This window comes from Phyllobates terribilis, unplaced genomic scaffold (genome assembly GCF_046119375.1).
Source record: "Phyllobates terribilis strain yellow unplaced genomic scaffold, ASM4611937v1 Scaffold_11__3_contigs__length_659146591, whole genome shotgun sequence".
Lineage (NCBI taxonomy): Eukaryota > Metazoa > Chordata > Amphibia > Anura > Dendrobatidae > Phyllobates > Phyllobates terribilis.
The window spans coordinates 416,124,673-416,141,864 of record NW_027362771.1 but is presented as its reverse complement, the minus strand read 5'-3'; the positions used below and the strand labels follow the sequence as shown (position 1 = coordinate 416,141,864).

General features: G+C 47.6%; 1 protein-coding gene across 3 annotated transcripts in view; it reads right to left on the bottom strand.

Annotated features, from left to right (window-relative positions):
• The window catches only part of PDE8A (phosphodiesterase 8A), a 364,761-nt gene that overhangs the window by 200,181 nt on the left and 147,388 nt on the right, over window positions 1-17,192 (bottom strand). Inside the window, exon 1 of one of the 3 annotated variants that reach the window (XM_073653108.1) lies at window positions 1,703-2,738. The exons of 1 other annotated variant lie outside the window; for it this stretch is intronic. In XM_073653108.1, the coding sequence (XP_073509209.1) occupies window positions 1,703-1,957 (255 nt within the window). In that variant the 5' untranslated portion in view covers window positions 1,958-2,738. Of the gene's footprint in view, window positions 1-1,702; window positions 2,739-17,192 lie in introns of those variants that run through there. One more of the 3 variants, XM_073653109.1, reaches the window with a different exon arrangement.

Genomic DNA, 17,192 nt, shown 5'->3' with positions numbered 1-17,192 from the left:
CCTTTTTAATGGCTAACTGAAAAAGATGGTAACAAATAGCAACCTAAGACATTACTCCGGTCTCTTCATCAGGCAGCGTATCAGAGACCTGAGTATTCTCAAAAGCTTGCAATTTGTTACCATCTTTTCAGTTAGCCATTAAAAAAGTATCAACCACTGAGGACTCTCAAATTTTAATTTTATTTTTTTTGTCTACTGGCTAAAACTGTACAAAGATATTTTTTTTCTGTTCCCACAATGAGAATGTGGTACGCTTTTTGATGCTGCAAATTTTCTGCACCAATTTACTAAAATTAGGCCACTATGTTTTCTATTGCATTTTTATCAGCTTTTGATAGGTCACGTTTTTTCAATAAAATGGCTTTGTTTTTAATACTTTATTTTGACAAAACTTAATTGATACAGTCATGTGCAGATACACGATAAAACCCATGCGCTTTTATACCTACAGATATCTCTCATCTCATTCAAGTTTATGGGGAAAAAAAATCCTCAAAAACAAAAAGGAATATTTACTGCAATAGAAGTAGATTAAAATCTGTAGGTCAATTGCTGCACCGTAAAAACAAAAAACAAGAGCACAGTTGGCATGAGATTTCTAGAAGTATCAAACACCTTCCTTGAACAATATGTTGCGGTTTTTGTGCAGATAAATATGCACCAAATTCTCATCATGGGAACTTAGCCTAAGGCCACATTCACATGTTCCGTTTTTTCCATCAGTATTTGTAAGTCAAAACCAGGAGTGGGTGATAAATACAGAAGTGGTGACGTGTTTCTATTATACTTTCCCTCCATTTGTTCTACTCCTGATTTTGGCTTACAAATACTGATGTAAAATACTGAACGTGTGAACGTGGCCCAAGTCAGAAAAGTTCTGGAGAAGAAAAAAAATAAACAAAAAGAACTGTCAACTGGTACACAAAGCCAAAATACAGACAAACTCAGAGGAGGCTGAGCCAAGGACTAGTAAATGTGTATTCCAAGAGAAGTGCTCTGTAAATTAACTGTTTCATGTCCACGGTGCCAATTTGCTAGATTTCTATCTATCCTAAAAGTGAATGAAGCAGCTAAGCTCCAATTACAGAATAGGAGAAGCATTTCCAAGTCGCTGTGTGATCCTGTTGTGCAGCCGGTCGTAGGCCTGAGACCACAGAACGCTGCCTTCTCTACAGCTCTCTATGAAAGGAGCAGTCTGCAAGGAGAATTTAGCAAATTCCCTGGTTCCCTATCCATCTAACAGGTTGACAGCTCCTAACAAGCCGCTCTTTTTTTTAACACCACCCCCCCCCCCTCCAACATTAAATATTTCATTCAGCCATTATTAACCACTGCCAAAAAATATCCATACAAATATCAATATTTACCAGCTGACGTATAACACTGACACAAGGCTACACCAAATGAAATACAACCGGCGAGAGCGGGAGAAGCAGGCCCTGCAATCAGATAGAGATATTAAATCGGGTTTTTTTTGACAGGTCCCTGGGCCTTATTAGAGGAACGCCCCGTTGGTAAACATATGGCGTGAATGGGACGCTCATTAGCAGAAAGTCAGATTAATTGCTCTTGGTGAGAAATAAGGAGGCAGCGCACAGTGTGGGAGCAGAGGTACACAGGGCCCTATGGGGAGGGGATGGGGATTAATGGCCTGGATGATGGCAGATCCACAGAGGTGCAGTAACCCCTGCCCTGCTGTTACCTTCACACTGGATCTGCTGCTGGGGACCTCTGCCTCCATGCTCTGGCTGCTCGCCCTCCTGGCTTTCTTAGAGGCATTAGCCCTCACCTTATAAGTGGATGTGTTGGAGGACTTAATGAATAATCCCGGGACCGAGTTGCTCTGCGGAGACAGTACAGTGTTGGTCTGATGTGGAGAGTTGGAGTCGTCAGACTCTTTGCCGCTGTGATACACCACCCTGCTGTCAGAGATGTGAATGCTTGGAGCACAGCCCATGCTTTGATGCCTCCTTAGCCCGATCCCAAGCACTGGTGGCTGCCGTCAGTCTCTGCCGCTCTCCTGCATGTCCCCGGGGGGACCGGTAGAGAGAACTATCCTGCGATCAGAGATCGGCCGAGGCTGGGACATGTAGATCCCGGTGATCGCCTGGTCTCCCGTGCAGCATCAGCATGGCATCATGGTGTCCCCGTATGGCTGCATGTGCCCGGCTGCACAGGAGGAAGGATGCCCGGAGCTCGCTGCGTCCTCCACGCCCTTCCCCGGGACCAGGTGGGCAGGAGGGCTTTCCCCGGGTGGGTACAAGGCACAGACCTTCCTCGGTGTCCCCTCCACGGCTACGGAGAGTTGGTGGGGACCCTGGGACTCCTCCTCATCACCATCATCATCATCATCATCATCATCTTCCAGCAGCGGAGGAGGAGGAAGAGGCTTATTTACATTCGCACACTCCGCTTTTCTTGGCAACAGGAAGATTCCCCCTCCCCGCCCCCTGAACACCGCAGGGAAAGACCTGCAGCGCTGTCCGGACGCACATGCCCCGCTGCCGGCGCTACACGACGCGCTGAGGATGCCCCAATGGATTAAGATGGCGCTCTTCTGCTCGCAGTCGTACGCTATGTGCGGCCAGCGCGCCTGTCATTACACCCCGCAGTGCTGCAGTCTGCTGTGTGCCTGCACCGCTCTCCCCTTCGCAGTTCTGCTGCCCTCCTCCCGGCGGTCTCTCCCTCACCGCCACCGCCGCTCTCACACAAGCCGCAGCCAATAAGAGCGCCGCAAACCTGTGACCTCCAGCCTTTACTGACGTCAATGGAAATGAGCTCTGGGGGAGCCAATCACAATCGCCGAGAGCCGCTGTGGGCGTGGTGAAATTGCGGAGGGGAGTTTAAATGGTTCCTGGTCCTCGGTGCGCGGCAGTTTCTGTCAGGATGGCATGGATGCTGCAGATGTCACTAGTGTCAGTGCTGGCTCCATGTGTGAGGCGCGCTTTCATGGCAAAGATGCCGGCAGATATAGCAAAGAGAAAAACTACCTTTGCTTCACATAGCGACCAATCAGGGCGCAGCTTTAATTTTACAACAGCGGTTTATATAAAGCTGCAATCTGATTGGTTGCTATGGGCAACAATGGTAGCTGTTCTTTTAGTTGTGATAAATGAGGACCAATGTATGGGCACTACTGTAGAAAGAGGCACATGGGACCCAATTCCTCATATGCGGGGGTCCTATTCCTCATACAGCGGGTCCGCTCCTTATACAAGGGGCCCTATTCCTCATACAGGGGGCCGGATTCCTCATACGCAGAGGCCCGATTCCTCATACGCAGAGGCCCGATTCCTCATACTAGAGGCCCGCTCTTTATACAAGGAACCAGATTCCTCATACGCAGAGCCCCGATTCCTCATACGCAGGGCCCCGATTCCTCATACGCAGGGGCCTGCTTTTTATACAAAGGACCCGATTCCTCATACGCGGGGGCCCGCTCTTTATACAAGGGACCAGATTCCTCATACGCAGGGGCCCTATTCCTCATACGTGGGGCCCTATTCCTCATACGCGAGGCCTGCTTTTTATACAAAGGACCCGATTCCTCATAGGCGGGGGCCCGATTCCTCATTTGCCATTTTTTAAAATCCATTTTCCTTTTTTTTGTCTTGTGACATTCACTGATGTTGTCTACACAAGATTCTTCAAAATGGCGCACGAGGTTCCGGGTTGCCAACCTGACAACAGCCCACAATTCTGATATGAAGACATGAGCTGCATTCAATGTGAACTCTAAAGTAATAATTACTACTTAAATTATAATTGCTGTCAAAATATTTTGTATAAGTTTCTTAAGCTTAAAAAAAAAAATCAGTGACGCTTTACATTTTTTTGTACAGACAGTAATAAAGTGCCCTATTTTTACGGAATGTCCTGGAATGTCTGGAAGTTGACGAGGCGGACACCGTTCCTGAATTTTGCACAAAATAAAAAAATGCTCTTTATTTTTGTCTTTTACCCGTTTTACTACTTCATAGCGAAAAAAGCCGCATGTTCCATTAAAATGTCTCATAATTTGAGCCACAATACATAAAATCACTTGGGTAGGGTGGAGGTGGAGGGGGCTGGGGTACATTTGCAACAAATTTTGCAACTTTTTAAGAAAAAAAAAGTCACAAATGATGAATCAGGCAAAACATCTGGAAACCCCAATCTTCACCTTCAGTGGTGAGCTAAAAAGAAGAACTAGACTAACACAAAAAGATGACTTAGAAAAAGGGGCAAATGGAAAGGTGAATATGGGGCAAATGAAAAGAAGCCGCAAAACACCAAAAACTCAGCAAAAAAGGGCAGATGCAATAATGGATTGGGGGCCTGCTGCTGTTATCTCGTGAAACTTCAGCTTGGTAATTGTAATTATTAAGAAAGTTCTGTCGAGTTTGACATTTTGATAAAGGGAATGACGGCTCTGATAACAGATGTGATCCAGAATATCAGAGGTTGCTTTAGATGACAAGTGCAATCAGCATTTCTGGCATACTGGAAATTAATGGTGATGTCAGATTACAGACTACATCAATTCTAAATTCTCATCTGCACTGGGAATAAAAAAATGCTGTTCCATTGTAGGAATAGAAAAATGGAATTTATGCAGAAGATTGTTGTTTCAGAAGACAGAATCCATTGACTATAATGGGGCCTGATGGGTTTTCATTAAATGTGTGTCTTATTTTGCCTGAAAAATTATTAAGGAATCCGAGCCAGATATTCAGACTTAGGCCGGTTTCACACGTCCGGATATTTCCGGTACCAGAAAAACTGGTAACAGAGATATCCGTGTCCGTGTGTGTCACACGTGTGGCAACCGTGTGCCGCATCAGGATCACATGGACGGCGCTTGGGAATCAGCGCTACAGTTAGTGCTGTTCCCAAGCGCCGGGTGCTGAACGCTGCTCTCATCATGGGTCTATGCTGGCACTGCGATCAGCACCAGCAGGGACCATGATGACGGTAGTAGAAGTATGAACCTGCAGTGTCCATACCTGTAAAAATAAGAATAAAATAATAAAATCCATGTACTCACCTCTCCTAGGTGTCCCCCGCTGTAATCCATGCGACCGCTGCTGCAGAGGAGCTGGGGAGAATGAGCCGCTCCGGAGCTGCAGCTAAGAAGCAGTGTCCTGTCACTCACATTGTGCAGACTGTGTGCTGTAAGGATTCTCCGGCAGCGGGAGTGGGTGTTCCTGTGACTGCAAGGATGTGATATGCATACTCTCTGCCACATTCGGACTAGACTGGATGTGGCCATCTAGTCCGAATATGGCAGGGAGTATGCATATCACATTCTTGCGGTCACATGACCGCCCGTATCAGGGAAACCTCACAGTGCCCAGTGCATGCAATGTAAGGAATCACAAGTCTGCAGTCACATAGAGTAACTGCAGACTTGTAGCTTAAGCCCGGACATCCCCTTTAATGTTTGTGTTAAATCATGCCTGATGAAGGGACCTAGGTAGTCCAGGAACTTTGCTATTTACCATCACTTTTTCAATTAGTCATTATAATATGTCAACCACTGAGGACTCCTTTCTATCTTCTGTCTAACACAAAAAAAGAATAAATATACAAAAATACTGGCCCACATTACAGGAGCCAATGAGAGATCAGCCTTATTTTTTCTGATATTGCTTGCAATGAGGAACAAAATCCTTTTTACACAGTTTTGCATAGTTTAGCAAGCATGCAGGTGTTATGCTTCATCATATGACCTCATTGCTGAGAGACCATGAACTTGATTGATCAAATTTCTCACTGAACACTTCCATTCCTTAGTCCTATTTAGTGTCAGAAAAAACGTTCAGACTTCTGTACAAACAAACAAAATTTATTAAAAATAAAAAATGAAAAGAAGTGAAATGATTCCTACCGATTGAGCAGTGACAGATACACCATTATTACAAATGTGATACAAATAATGTGTGTGCGTATAAGCATTGATCTACTTTGAGTAGATTAAATCCCCGTAATAATGAATGCATAGCTGGGGAAGAATACACATGGTGGCCGAACTAGTTAGTATAGGAAGAGAACTTTGTATGATGATCATTGTGCATTAGAAATTACGGTCATGATTTTACCCAGATGACCATGAGCTGGAGATAAACTGGTTAATTACGTCTATTACTGTCACGGGTGTGTCAGAAGTGACAGACAGTCGCCCTGCAGTTGGTTGCAGGAGAGCTCTATGTTTGGCATTACAGACATCTTCTTAGAGGCTGTCTCTAGGACCCAGCAGCTACCTCCCTCTGGCTAATTAACACCCAGCCTGGGTGTATAAATACCTGCTGTGTTTCAGAGGGAGGTGCTAACGATATTCATTACTACTTGTGAAGGCTTTAGTAAGAGCAGTACTTCCTCCTCTCTGGAGCTTGAGGACGTATGTGCATTTGTCTGGAGCCGTGTAAAGCTAAAGCTTTCCCCCTGTTTGAGCACCCTTATTGTCTATAGTGTTTAGTGGAGGTCAACTAGTGCTCATCTCCTCCCTTACCTAGCCATATGCCAGGGAAAGACAGGGCGAGGCACGCATGCAGCGATTGGTGAAGAGCCAATACAGGGACGTTAGGGGAGACAGGGTGACCTTAGCTCTACCTAGGAGGTCTCCACTTCCCCCCCTTTCCCTAGAGTCTGGGCTCCCTTTCCCTCTTCCCTTTGTGTTGCACTAAGTCTTTCCCGCACCTTGCGTGACACTTACCTTTATAAATAAATTTCCCCCACTGAGGTCAGTGCTATACAGTGAAGGAAATAAATACTTGATCCATAGTTACATAGTTTATAAGGCCGAAAAAAGACAAGCGTCCATCCAGTTCAGCCTATTTCTTGTGCACTGCAGCTATTCCGCAGCGTTGATCCAGGGGAAGGCAACAAAAAACCATGCGGTATAGGCCAATTTACATCATTGAGGAAAAATTCACTTCCCGACACCAATCTGGCAGTCAGATTAAATCCCTGGATTAATTAACTATCACTAAGCATAAGATGTAATTTTATTGTTCTCAAGAAAGGCGTCCAGGCCTCTCTTGAACTCATTAAGTGAGTTGGACATCACCACTTCCTCTCCCAGAGAGTTCCAGAGTCTCACGGCTCTAACCGTAAAGAATCCCCTTCTATGCTGGTGCAGGAACCTCCTTTCCTCCAGACGCATAGTGTGCCCCCTCGTCTTTGTCACCATCCTTGGTATAAACAGGTCATGGGAGAGATCTCTGTACTGCCCCCTGATGTATTTATACATGTTTATGAGGTCTCTCCTAAGCCTTCTCTTTTCCAACGTAAATAGGCCTAATTTTAACAACCTCTCTGGGTATTCTAGTCCCTCCATTCCCTTTATTACCTTAGTCGCCCTCCTTTGTACCCTCTCTAGCTCCAATATGTCGTTCCTGAGCACCGGAGCCCAGAACTGTGCACAATATTCTAAGTGCGGCCTTACCAGCGCTTTATACAGAGGAAGAACAATGTTCTCATCATATGCCCCCATTCCTCTTCTGATGCATGCCATGACTCTATTTGCCTTCGCAGCTGCTGCCTGACACTGGGCACTCCAATTTAATTTGCTATTAACCAAGACGCCCAAGTCCTTCTCCATGTCAGATTTCCCCAACGGTTTCCCATTTAATATGTATGGGTGACTGCTGTGTTTCTTTCCCATGTGCATGACCTTACATTTAATCGGCATTGAATCCCATTTGCCATTTTTTGGCCCAACTCCCCAATTTATCTAAATCCTCCTGTAGCTGTGCCCTATCCTCATCTGTATTAACTACTTTACAAAGTTTAGTATCATCTGCAAATATTGCTATTTTACTATGCAACCCTTCCACTAGATCATTAATAAATATATTAAATAATATAGGGCCCAAGACAGACCCTTGAGGCACCCCGCTAGTAACCCTGACACACCCTGAGCTTACTCCATTGATAACCACCCTCTGCTTTCTATCACTCAGCCAGCTATTTACCCACTTGCACACATTATCCCCCAGACCAAGCATTCTCATTTTATAAACCAACCTTTTGTGTGGCACGGTATCAAACGCTTTGGAGAAGTCAAGGTATACAACATCCACTGACTCTCCCCGGTCCAGCTGTGAGCTCATCTCCTCGTAGAAGGCGATCAGGTTTGTTTGGCAGGAGCGATCCCTCATGAATCCATGTTGATATGGAGTTAGACAGTTATTATCATTAAGATATTCTACAATAGCATCTCTAAGAAATCCTTCAAACAATTTACCCACAACAGACGTTAAGCTTACTGGTCTATAGTTCCCAGGGTCACTTTTAGACCCCTTTTTGAATATTGGTACCACATTTGCTTGGCACCAGTCTAGTGGGACAGTCCCTGTCCATAAAGAGTGCTTGAATATAAGATACAGCGGTCTGTCTATCACATTACTTAATTCTTTTAGTACCCGGGGGTGTATGCCATCTGGGCCTGGTGACTTGTCTATTTTGATATTATTTAGGCGTTTCTGAACTTCCTCCTGGGTTAGGTGGGTGATATTTAGCGGAGGGTTTACTTTATCACTTTGCATTTCCTCCGATAAATTGTTTTCTTTTGTGAAAACAGTGGAGAAGAAGCTATTGAGTAGGTTTGCTTTACCCTCATCGCCCTCTATGATTTTACCCAGGTTATTTTTCAATGGTCCAACTCCATCAGTTTTAATCCTTTTACTGTTTATATAGTTAAAGAACAGTTTGGGATTCGTTTTACTTTCCTTGGCAATTAGTCTCTTTGTCTCCTCTTTTGCTATTCTTATTTGTTTCTTACAGATTTTGTTTTTTTCCCTATAAGATATTAGCGCTTCCTCGCTGCCTTCTTGTTTAAGTTTACCAAAAGCCCTTTTTTTGTTTTTCATTGCCCTCTTGACTTCCTTATTTAGCCACATTGGCTTCCTCCTATTCCTAGCCCTTTTATTCCCATAAGGTATGTACCTTCTACAGTGACTATGTAGGACTGATTTGAAAATTTCCCATTTTCTATCCGTGCTCCTATTACTGAAGATACTATCCCAGTCTATAAGGTGAAGGGCATCTCTTAGCTGATCAAACTTTGCCCTCCTGAAGTTCAGTGTTTTTGTGACTCCCTTGCTGGGCACCCTACTGAAGCACATGTGGAATTGTATAATGTTGTGGTCACTATTTCCCAGGTGCCCCCCGACCTGCACCTCAGTTATTCTGCCTGGCCTGTTAGTTAATATTAAGTCTAAAAGGGCCGTCCCTCTAGTTGGTTCCTGCACAAGTTGTGACAAATAATTGTCTTTGATAATTGACAGAAACCCGTTTCCTTTCTGAGATCTACAGCTTTCGGTTTCCCAGTCTATATCGGGGTAGTTGAAGTCCTCCATAATAATCACCTCGTTATCTTTTGCTACTTCGTCTATTTGTCTCATTAATAGACTTTCCGTGGCTTTTGCTATATTTGGTGGTTTATAACAGACTCCTATGATAATTTTATTATTGTTTTTTGCCCCATGTATCTCCACCCTTAAGGACTCGACCTCCTCATTTCCCTCCCATACATCCTCCCATATTGTAGGCTTTAGACACGTCTTTACATATAGACAGACTCCACCCCCTTTCCGACTTCTTCGATCCCTTCTAAACAGACTGTAACCCTGTAAGTTAACTGCCCAGTCATAGCTTTCATCTAACCATGTCTTGGTTATTCCCACTATGTCATAGTTACCTGTAGATATTTCTGCTTCCAGTTCATCCATCTTGTTTGTCAGGCTCCTGTTGCTGTTTTTGTAAGTTTGCCCACTGAGAAAGATATGAACAGTCTATAATTTTAAGGGTAGGTTAATTTTAACATTGAGAGAAAGAATATACCAAAAAAAAAAAAAATCAAGAAAATCACATTGTATAAATTAAATACATTTTTTTGCATTTTGCAGTGAGAAATAAGTATTTGATCCCTTTGGCAAACAACACTTAATACTTGGTGGCAAAACCCTTGTTGGCAAGCACAGCTGTCAGTTTTGTAGTTGATGATGAGGTTTGCGCACATTTCAGGAGGAATTTTGGTCCACTCCTCTTTGCAGATCATCTCTAAATCATTCAGATTTTGAGGCTGTCGCTTGGCAACTCGGAGCTTCAACTCCCTCCATAAGTTTTCTATGGGATTAAGGTCTGGAGACTGGCTAGGCCACTCCATGACCTTACTGTGCTTCTTTTTGAGTCACTCCTTTGTCGCCTTGGCTGTATATTTTGGGTCATTGTCTTGCTGGAAGACTCAGCCACAACCCATTTTCAATGCTCTTACTGAGGGAAGGAGGTTGTTGGCCAAAATCTCGCCATACATGACCCCATCTATCTTCCCTTCAGTACGTTGCAGTCGTCATGTCCCCTTTGCAGAAAAACACCCCCAAAGTATTTTTCCCCCACCATGCTTCACGGGCTCTTAGGGTTGTACTCATCCTTCTTCTTCCTCCAAACACAGGAAGTTAAGTTAATGCCAAACAGCTAAATTTTTGTCTCATCTGACCACAGCACCTTCTCCCAATAACTCACAGAATCATCCAGGTGTTCATTGGCAAACTTCAGAGGGGCCTGGACATGTGCCTTCTTGAGCAGGGGGACCTTGCAGGCACTGCAGGATTTTAAACCTTTAAGGCGTAATGTGTTACCAATGGTTTTCTTGGTGATTGTGGTCCCAGCAGCCTTGAGATCATTAACAAGTTCCCCCCGTGTAGTTTTAGGCTGATCTCTCACCTCCCTCATGATCAAGGATACAACACGAGGTGAGATTTTGCATGGTGCGTCAGATCGATGTTGATTGACAGTCATTTTGTATTTCTTCCATTTTCTTACTATTACACCAACAGTTGTCTCCTTCTCACCCAGCGTCTTACTTATGGTTTTGTAGCCCATTCCAGCTTTGTGCAGGTCTATGATCTTGTCCCTGACATCCTTAGAAAGCTCTTTGGTCTTGCCCATGTGGTAGAGGTTAGAGTCTGACTGATTAATTGAGTCTGTGGACAGGAGTCTTTTATACAGGTGACTATGTAAGACAGCTGTCTTTAATGCAGGTAATGAGCTGATTTGGAGCATCTAACTGGTCTGTAGAGGATCAAATATTTATTTCTCACTGCAAAATGCAAAAAAAAATTATCTAATTTATATAATGTTATTTTCTTGATTTTTGGGGGGGATATTCTATCTCTCAATGTTAAAATTAACCTACCCTTAAAATTATAGACTGTTCATGTTTTTGTCAGTGGGTGAACTTACAAAAACAGCAACAGGAGCCTGACAAACAAGATGGATGAACTGGAAGCAAGGGATCAAATACTTATTTCCTTCACTGTACATTACATATTAAAACTGGGGAGCAGGATTCAACTAAAATCTTATGTACCTAGTGGCACATGGAGCCCTTGCATCTGCGCACTGTGGACAGTCGAGGGTTTTGTATGCTGCTGTGCAATATAATGCTGAAAAGGAAGAATACCTAAATAAAATGGCATCCCCTGAGAACGACACAGTTTTGTCGTCAGATTTGTTTGAAGTTGAACACAAAAATCCTTTGCATGCCTTTGTATGAAATCAAGTAGATTAGTGATCTACAGCATTCCTTCTTTTTGCAGCTTTGTACATCTCAAAGGTGTCACCTTTTGTATCATCCCAATTTCCTCATAGCTTGTGTAGCGTCGGCGTCCCTGCCTCCTGCTAGGCAGGGACGCCGTTCCCCTCACCTCTCCGCTCCGTGCTCGGCAGCTTCCTCCCGCTCTGCTGGCAGCGCGCGCTGCTTCCCGGCCTCTGTGCTTAGGGTGTGCGTGCACGCGCCGTCCTAAGGAGTCCCCGGCCAATGGCTGGAGGACCTCAACGTATATAAGGCACCTCCTCCAAAATGGAGGTGCCCGAGCAATGTTGTTGCAAAGCCTTTCAACTCTGCTTCAGCCCTCAGGTCCCATTACCAGATACCTGCCAGTTACCTGCCAGATCTCTGCTTGATACCTACCTGGTTCCAGTCTATCTGCTTGCATTCCTGCGGTCCGACAGTCTGCCTTCCAACTCCTGTCAGTCTGTCTATGGATCTGCCTGCCCGCTCACCTGGGAGCGCTCACCTGCTACCTGCCTGCTAGCCTACCTGGAGGCTCTGCCGTCACTTGCCGTGACCACCTGCCTGTCCAGAGACTCTTGCCCGCTCACCTGGGAGCGCTCACCTGCTAGCCTACCAGGAGGCTCTGCCGTCACTTGCCGTGACCACCTGCCTGTCCAGAGACTTTTGCCCGCTCACCTGGGAGCGCTCACCTGCTACCTGCCTGCTAGCCTATCTAGAGACTCTCTCCCTGCTGTCACTTGCCGTGACCACCTGCCCGTCTAGAGACTCTTACCCTGCTGTCACTTGCCGTGACCATCCGCCTGTCAAGAGACTGTCCCCATCACTTGCCGTGACCTCCTGCCCTTCTACCCAGAGACTGTCCCTGTCACTTGCCGTGACTACCTGCCCGCCTTCCCTGGGAGCCACCCGCTTCCTTACAAGGACTGCCCCTTTGTATAGTTGCTCAGAGGTTCCACCTCCCAGACCAGTTACAGTTTGCTCGGGCCATGGAACCCGGTGGCACCCAAACTCCCTCGCTCTCGGACCTATGTCATGAACTTTCCCGTCAGAGGTCCCAACAGGACTCCATCCTGAGCCACCTGCGTAGTGTTAACTCTCGCCTGGACACACTGACTACCTCTTCGGGACCTGCTTCCAGTCGCACGACTCCTACCCCGGCAGCGTCGCTGCCCATCAATTCCATGGCATGTCTTCCCGGTCTCCGCCTCACCGCCCCACCTCGTTTTGGCAGAGATCCCGGTCAGGCACGGGGCTTCATTAACCTGTGCACTCTGCACTTCGAACTGTTGGCACACCAGTTTTCCACCGACCGAGCCAAAGTAGCCTTCATCATGTCCCATCTCACGGGGGAGGCGCTGGCTTGGCTAAATCCTCTATAGGAGAGAGGAGACCCTCTGGTGTCCAACCTGCCAGCATTTCTCACGGCTTTCCGGAAGGTCTTCGACGAACCTGGACGGAGGACCTCATCCGCCTCATCTCTGCTACGCCTCCGCCAAGGAAGTCTAACCGTGGGCCAATATGCCATACGCTTCCGTACCCTTGCTTCGGAGCTTGCCTGGGATAACGACGCCCTGGTGTCTGTCTTCTGGGAGGGTCTGTCCGGCCGTATTAAAGATGAACTCGCCGGTCGGGACATTCCTACCACTCTCGACGACTTAATTACACTTGCCACCCGGATTGACATCCGGTTCCAGGAGCGCACCAAAGAGGCCACCCGTGAGAGGAGGTTTCCTGCCTTGCCCCTACCTTCCAGAGACCCGTCACTTCCTCCGTTACTCCCCCGGCGCACTCACCCGAGCCTATGCAGGTCGACCAGACCAAGATGGTCAAGACCCGTCAAGAATTACGCCGTGCCGAGGGGAGCTGCTTCTACTGTGGCAGTAAGGAGCACCGGATCCGTTCCTGCCCGGAGAGGTCGGGAAACGCCTGTGTCTAGGATCGCTCAGAGAGGTCGCCCTAGACAGTAAACCCTCTCCATCTCTAATGCTGCCGGTCTCAATCATCTGCGGGGAGAACCGTTATTTTGAACTGGCTCAGCTTGACTCTGGAGCTGCCGGAAATCTCATTTCTCAGTGTCTGGTAGAGAAATACCGCAAACCTCTGGCTGTACCCTTATCTGTCGCCGCCGTGGATGGGGGCCTCTTGCCACATCCCATCCAACTCATCACCGAATCCATAACTCTGCAGGTGGGATGCTGCACTCTGAGAGCATCTTCTTCCATATTCTGCCTGGAATCTCTCACGCCCTCTTGCTAGGCCTACCTTGGCTCCAGAGACATGCACCCGTGCTTGATTGGCAGACCGGAGAAGTTCTTCGCTGGGGACAGGACTGCCTTAAGACTTGTTTAATTCCCGTTCATCCTGCTCGTCCTTCTCCTACCCCAGCCAATCTACCCGGCCTACCGGTTCCCTATTGGTCTTTTGCGGACGTCTTTAATAAAAGAAAAGCAGAAACATTACCCCCTCATAGACCATACGACTGCCCTATCGACCTGATGCCCGGCGCTACTCCTCCCCGTGGGCGTATTTACCCTTTGTCCACTGCTGAGACCCGGTCCATGTCTGAATATATTGAGGAGAATCTGGCCCGGGGATTTATCTGGAAATCTACCTCCCCGGCGGGAGCAAGCTTCTTCTTCGTCAAAAAGAAGGACGGCTCACTCCGTCCCTGTATAGACTATAGAGGCCTTAACCAGATCACAGTGAAAAATAAATACCCCCTTCCGCTCATTCCTGAATTATTTGACCGTCGGAGGGGGGCTAGAATCTTCACCAAGCTGGACCTCCGTGGGGCGTATAATCTGGTCCGTATCCGTCAGGGGGATGAATGGAAGACGGCATTTAACACCCGGGACGGCCACTATGAATACCTTGTAATGCCCTTCGGTCTCTGTAACGCTCCCGCCGTCTTTCAAGAGTTGGTCAATGACATCTTCCGTGACCTTCTCTACTCCTGCGTAGTGGTGTACCTGGACGACATCTTGGTCTTCTCTCCGGATCTTCTCACTCACCGGAGGGACGTTCGTCAGGTCCTGCTCAGGCTCAGGCAGAACCACCTCTACGCTAAATATGAGAAGTGCCTCTTTGAGCAGACCTCGCTTCCGTTTCTGGGCTACATAATCTCTCAGACCGGCCTACAAATGGACCCTGAGAAACTGTCTGCCATCGAGAAGTGGCCCCGACCAGAGGGGTTGAAGGCTATTCAGCGGTTCCTGGGCTTCGCCAACTACTACCGCCTCTTCATTCCGCACTTCTCTTCCCGGACTGCTCCTATCTCGGCGCTCACCCGTAAGGGCGCTAATCCCAGAGAATGGCCGCCCGAAGCAGAGGAGGCCTTCCTTTCCTTAAAACAAGCTTTTATCTCCACCCCTGTGCTGCATCGTCCGGACGGCAACAAACAATTCTTCCTAGAAGTCGACGCTTCCTCCTCCGGAGCCGGAGCGGTACTTACCCAAAAGTAGTCTTCCGGAAGAATGGTAACCTGCGGCTTCTTCTCCAAACTCTTCTCCTCTTCTGAGCACAATTATTCTATAGGAGACCGAGAATTGTTGGCCATTAAGCTGCCACTGGAGGAGTGGCGTTACCTGCTTGAGGGGGCTCTTCACCCGGCAATAATTTACACGGACCACAAGAACTTGGCTTACCTCCAGAGTGCCCAGAGACTTAACCCGCGCCAAGCCCGGTGGTCCTTGTTCTTCGCCCGCTTTCATTTCATTCTTCATTTTCGCCCGGCTGACAAAAACATCAAAGCTGATGCCTTGTCCCGATCCTTTTTGGTCTCTGATCTTGAGGAGGAGCCTAAACACATCATCGACCCCGCCAAAGTAATGCAGGTGGCCCCCGTGAATCTAAATAGTCTTCCACCCGGTAAGACATTCGTATCTGTACCTGATCGTGAGAAGGTTCTACACTGGGGACACTCGTCCAAGCTAGCTGGCCACGCTGGTCAGAAAAAGATCCTCCAGCTTATTACCCGGCACTACTGGTGGCCTACCCTGCACAAGGACGTAATAGACTTAGTTTCAGCCTGTGTGTCCTGCGCCCGCAACAAGGTTCCGAGACATCTGCCAGCTGGCCGTCTCCTTCCTCTTCCTGTACCTGCTGCCCCGTGGCAGCATATAGCTATGGACTTTATAACGGACCTCCCTGTCTCTGCCGGTTGTACGGTCATATGGGTGGTCGCTGACCGCTTTTCCAAAATGGCTCACTTTATTCCCCTGCCGGGTCTCCCGTCTGCATCAGAGTTAGCTAAAGACTTTATCCATCATGTCTTCCGTCTTCATGGTCTTCCTCTCCACATCGTATCCGACCGAGGGGTTCAGTTCACCTCTCGCTTTTGGCGAGCCATGTGTAAACTGCTGGGGGTCACCTTGGACTTTTCTTCCGCTTATCACCCACAGTCCAATGGTCAAGTAGAACGGATCAACCAAATTTTAACCAGTTTCCTCCGGCACTTTGTTAATGCTCACCATTCCGACTGGGTGGATCTTTTACCGTGGGCCGAATTTTCCTACAATAATCACGAGAGCAAATCTTCCTCAAAATCCCCGTTTTTTGTAGTCTTCGGTCAGCATCCTCGGATCCCGTTTCCCGTCTCCACCTCGGTGGACAATCCGGCTGCGGAATCTCTCGTTAATGAATTTTCCTCCATTTGGGAAAGTACCAGATCCGCACTTCTTCAGTCATCCGAGCGGATGAAAAAACAGGCTGACAAAAGACATCTGGATCCACCACAATTCCATCCTGGAGATAAGGTCTGGCTCTCGTCCAAATATGTCCGGCTCAAGATTCCTTCCTACAAGTTAGGGCCTCTGTTCATCGGCCCACTGGAAGTTATCAAACAAATCAACCCGGTGGCCTATAAATTGAAACTCCCGGCCAATTTGCGGATTCCCAACTCCTTCCATGTATCTCTACTCAAACCCGTGGTACTTAACTTTTTTTCCAAGTCTACAGGTACGCCTCCTGCACCGGTTTCCGCTGAAAACGAGTTTGAGGTAGAGAACATTCTGGCCACCAAAAGGGTAAGAGGAAAGTCCCTTTTTCTAGTGGATTGGAAGGGGTTTGGTCCTGAGGAGATAACATGGGAGCCCCAGGAGAACATCCATGCCCCTCTCATCCTTGATAAATTTCTCTCTGGCCTAAAAAAGGGGGGGCCTAAGGGGGGGGTACTGTAGCGTCGGCGTCCCTGCCTCCTGCTAGGCAGGGACGCTGTTCCCCTCACCTCTCCGCTCCGTGCCCAGCAGCTTCCTCCCGCTCTGCTGGCAGCGCGCGCTGCTTCCCGGCCTCTGTGCTTAGGGCGCACGCGCGCTCCCCCTCTCTTAAAGGGGCCTAACGCCGTCCTAAGGAGTCCCCGGCCAATGGCCGGAGGACCTCAACATATATAAGGCACCTCCTCCAAAATGGAGGTGCCTGAGCAATGTTGTTGCAAAGCCTTTCAACTCTGCTTCAGCCCTCAGGTCCCGTTACCAGATACCTGCCAGTTACCTGCCAGATCTCTGCTTGATACCTACCTGGTTCCAGTCTATCTGCTTGCATTCCTGCGGTCCGACAGTCTGCCTTCCAACTCCTGTCAGTCTCTCTATGGATCTGCCTGCCCGCTCACCTGGGAGCGCTCACCTCCTACCTGCCT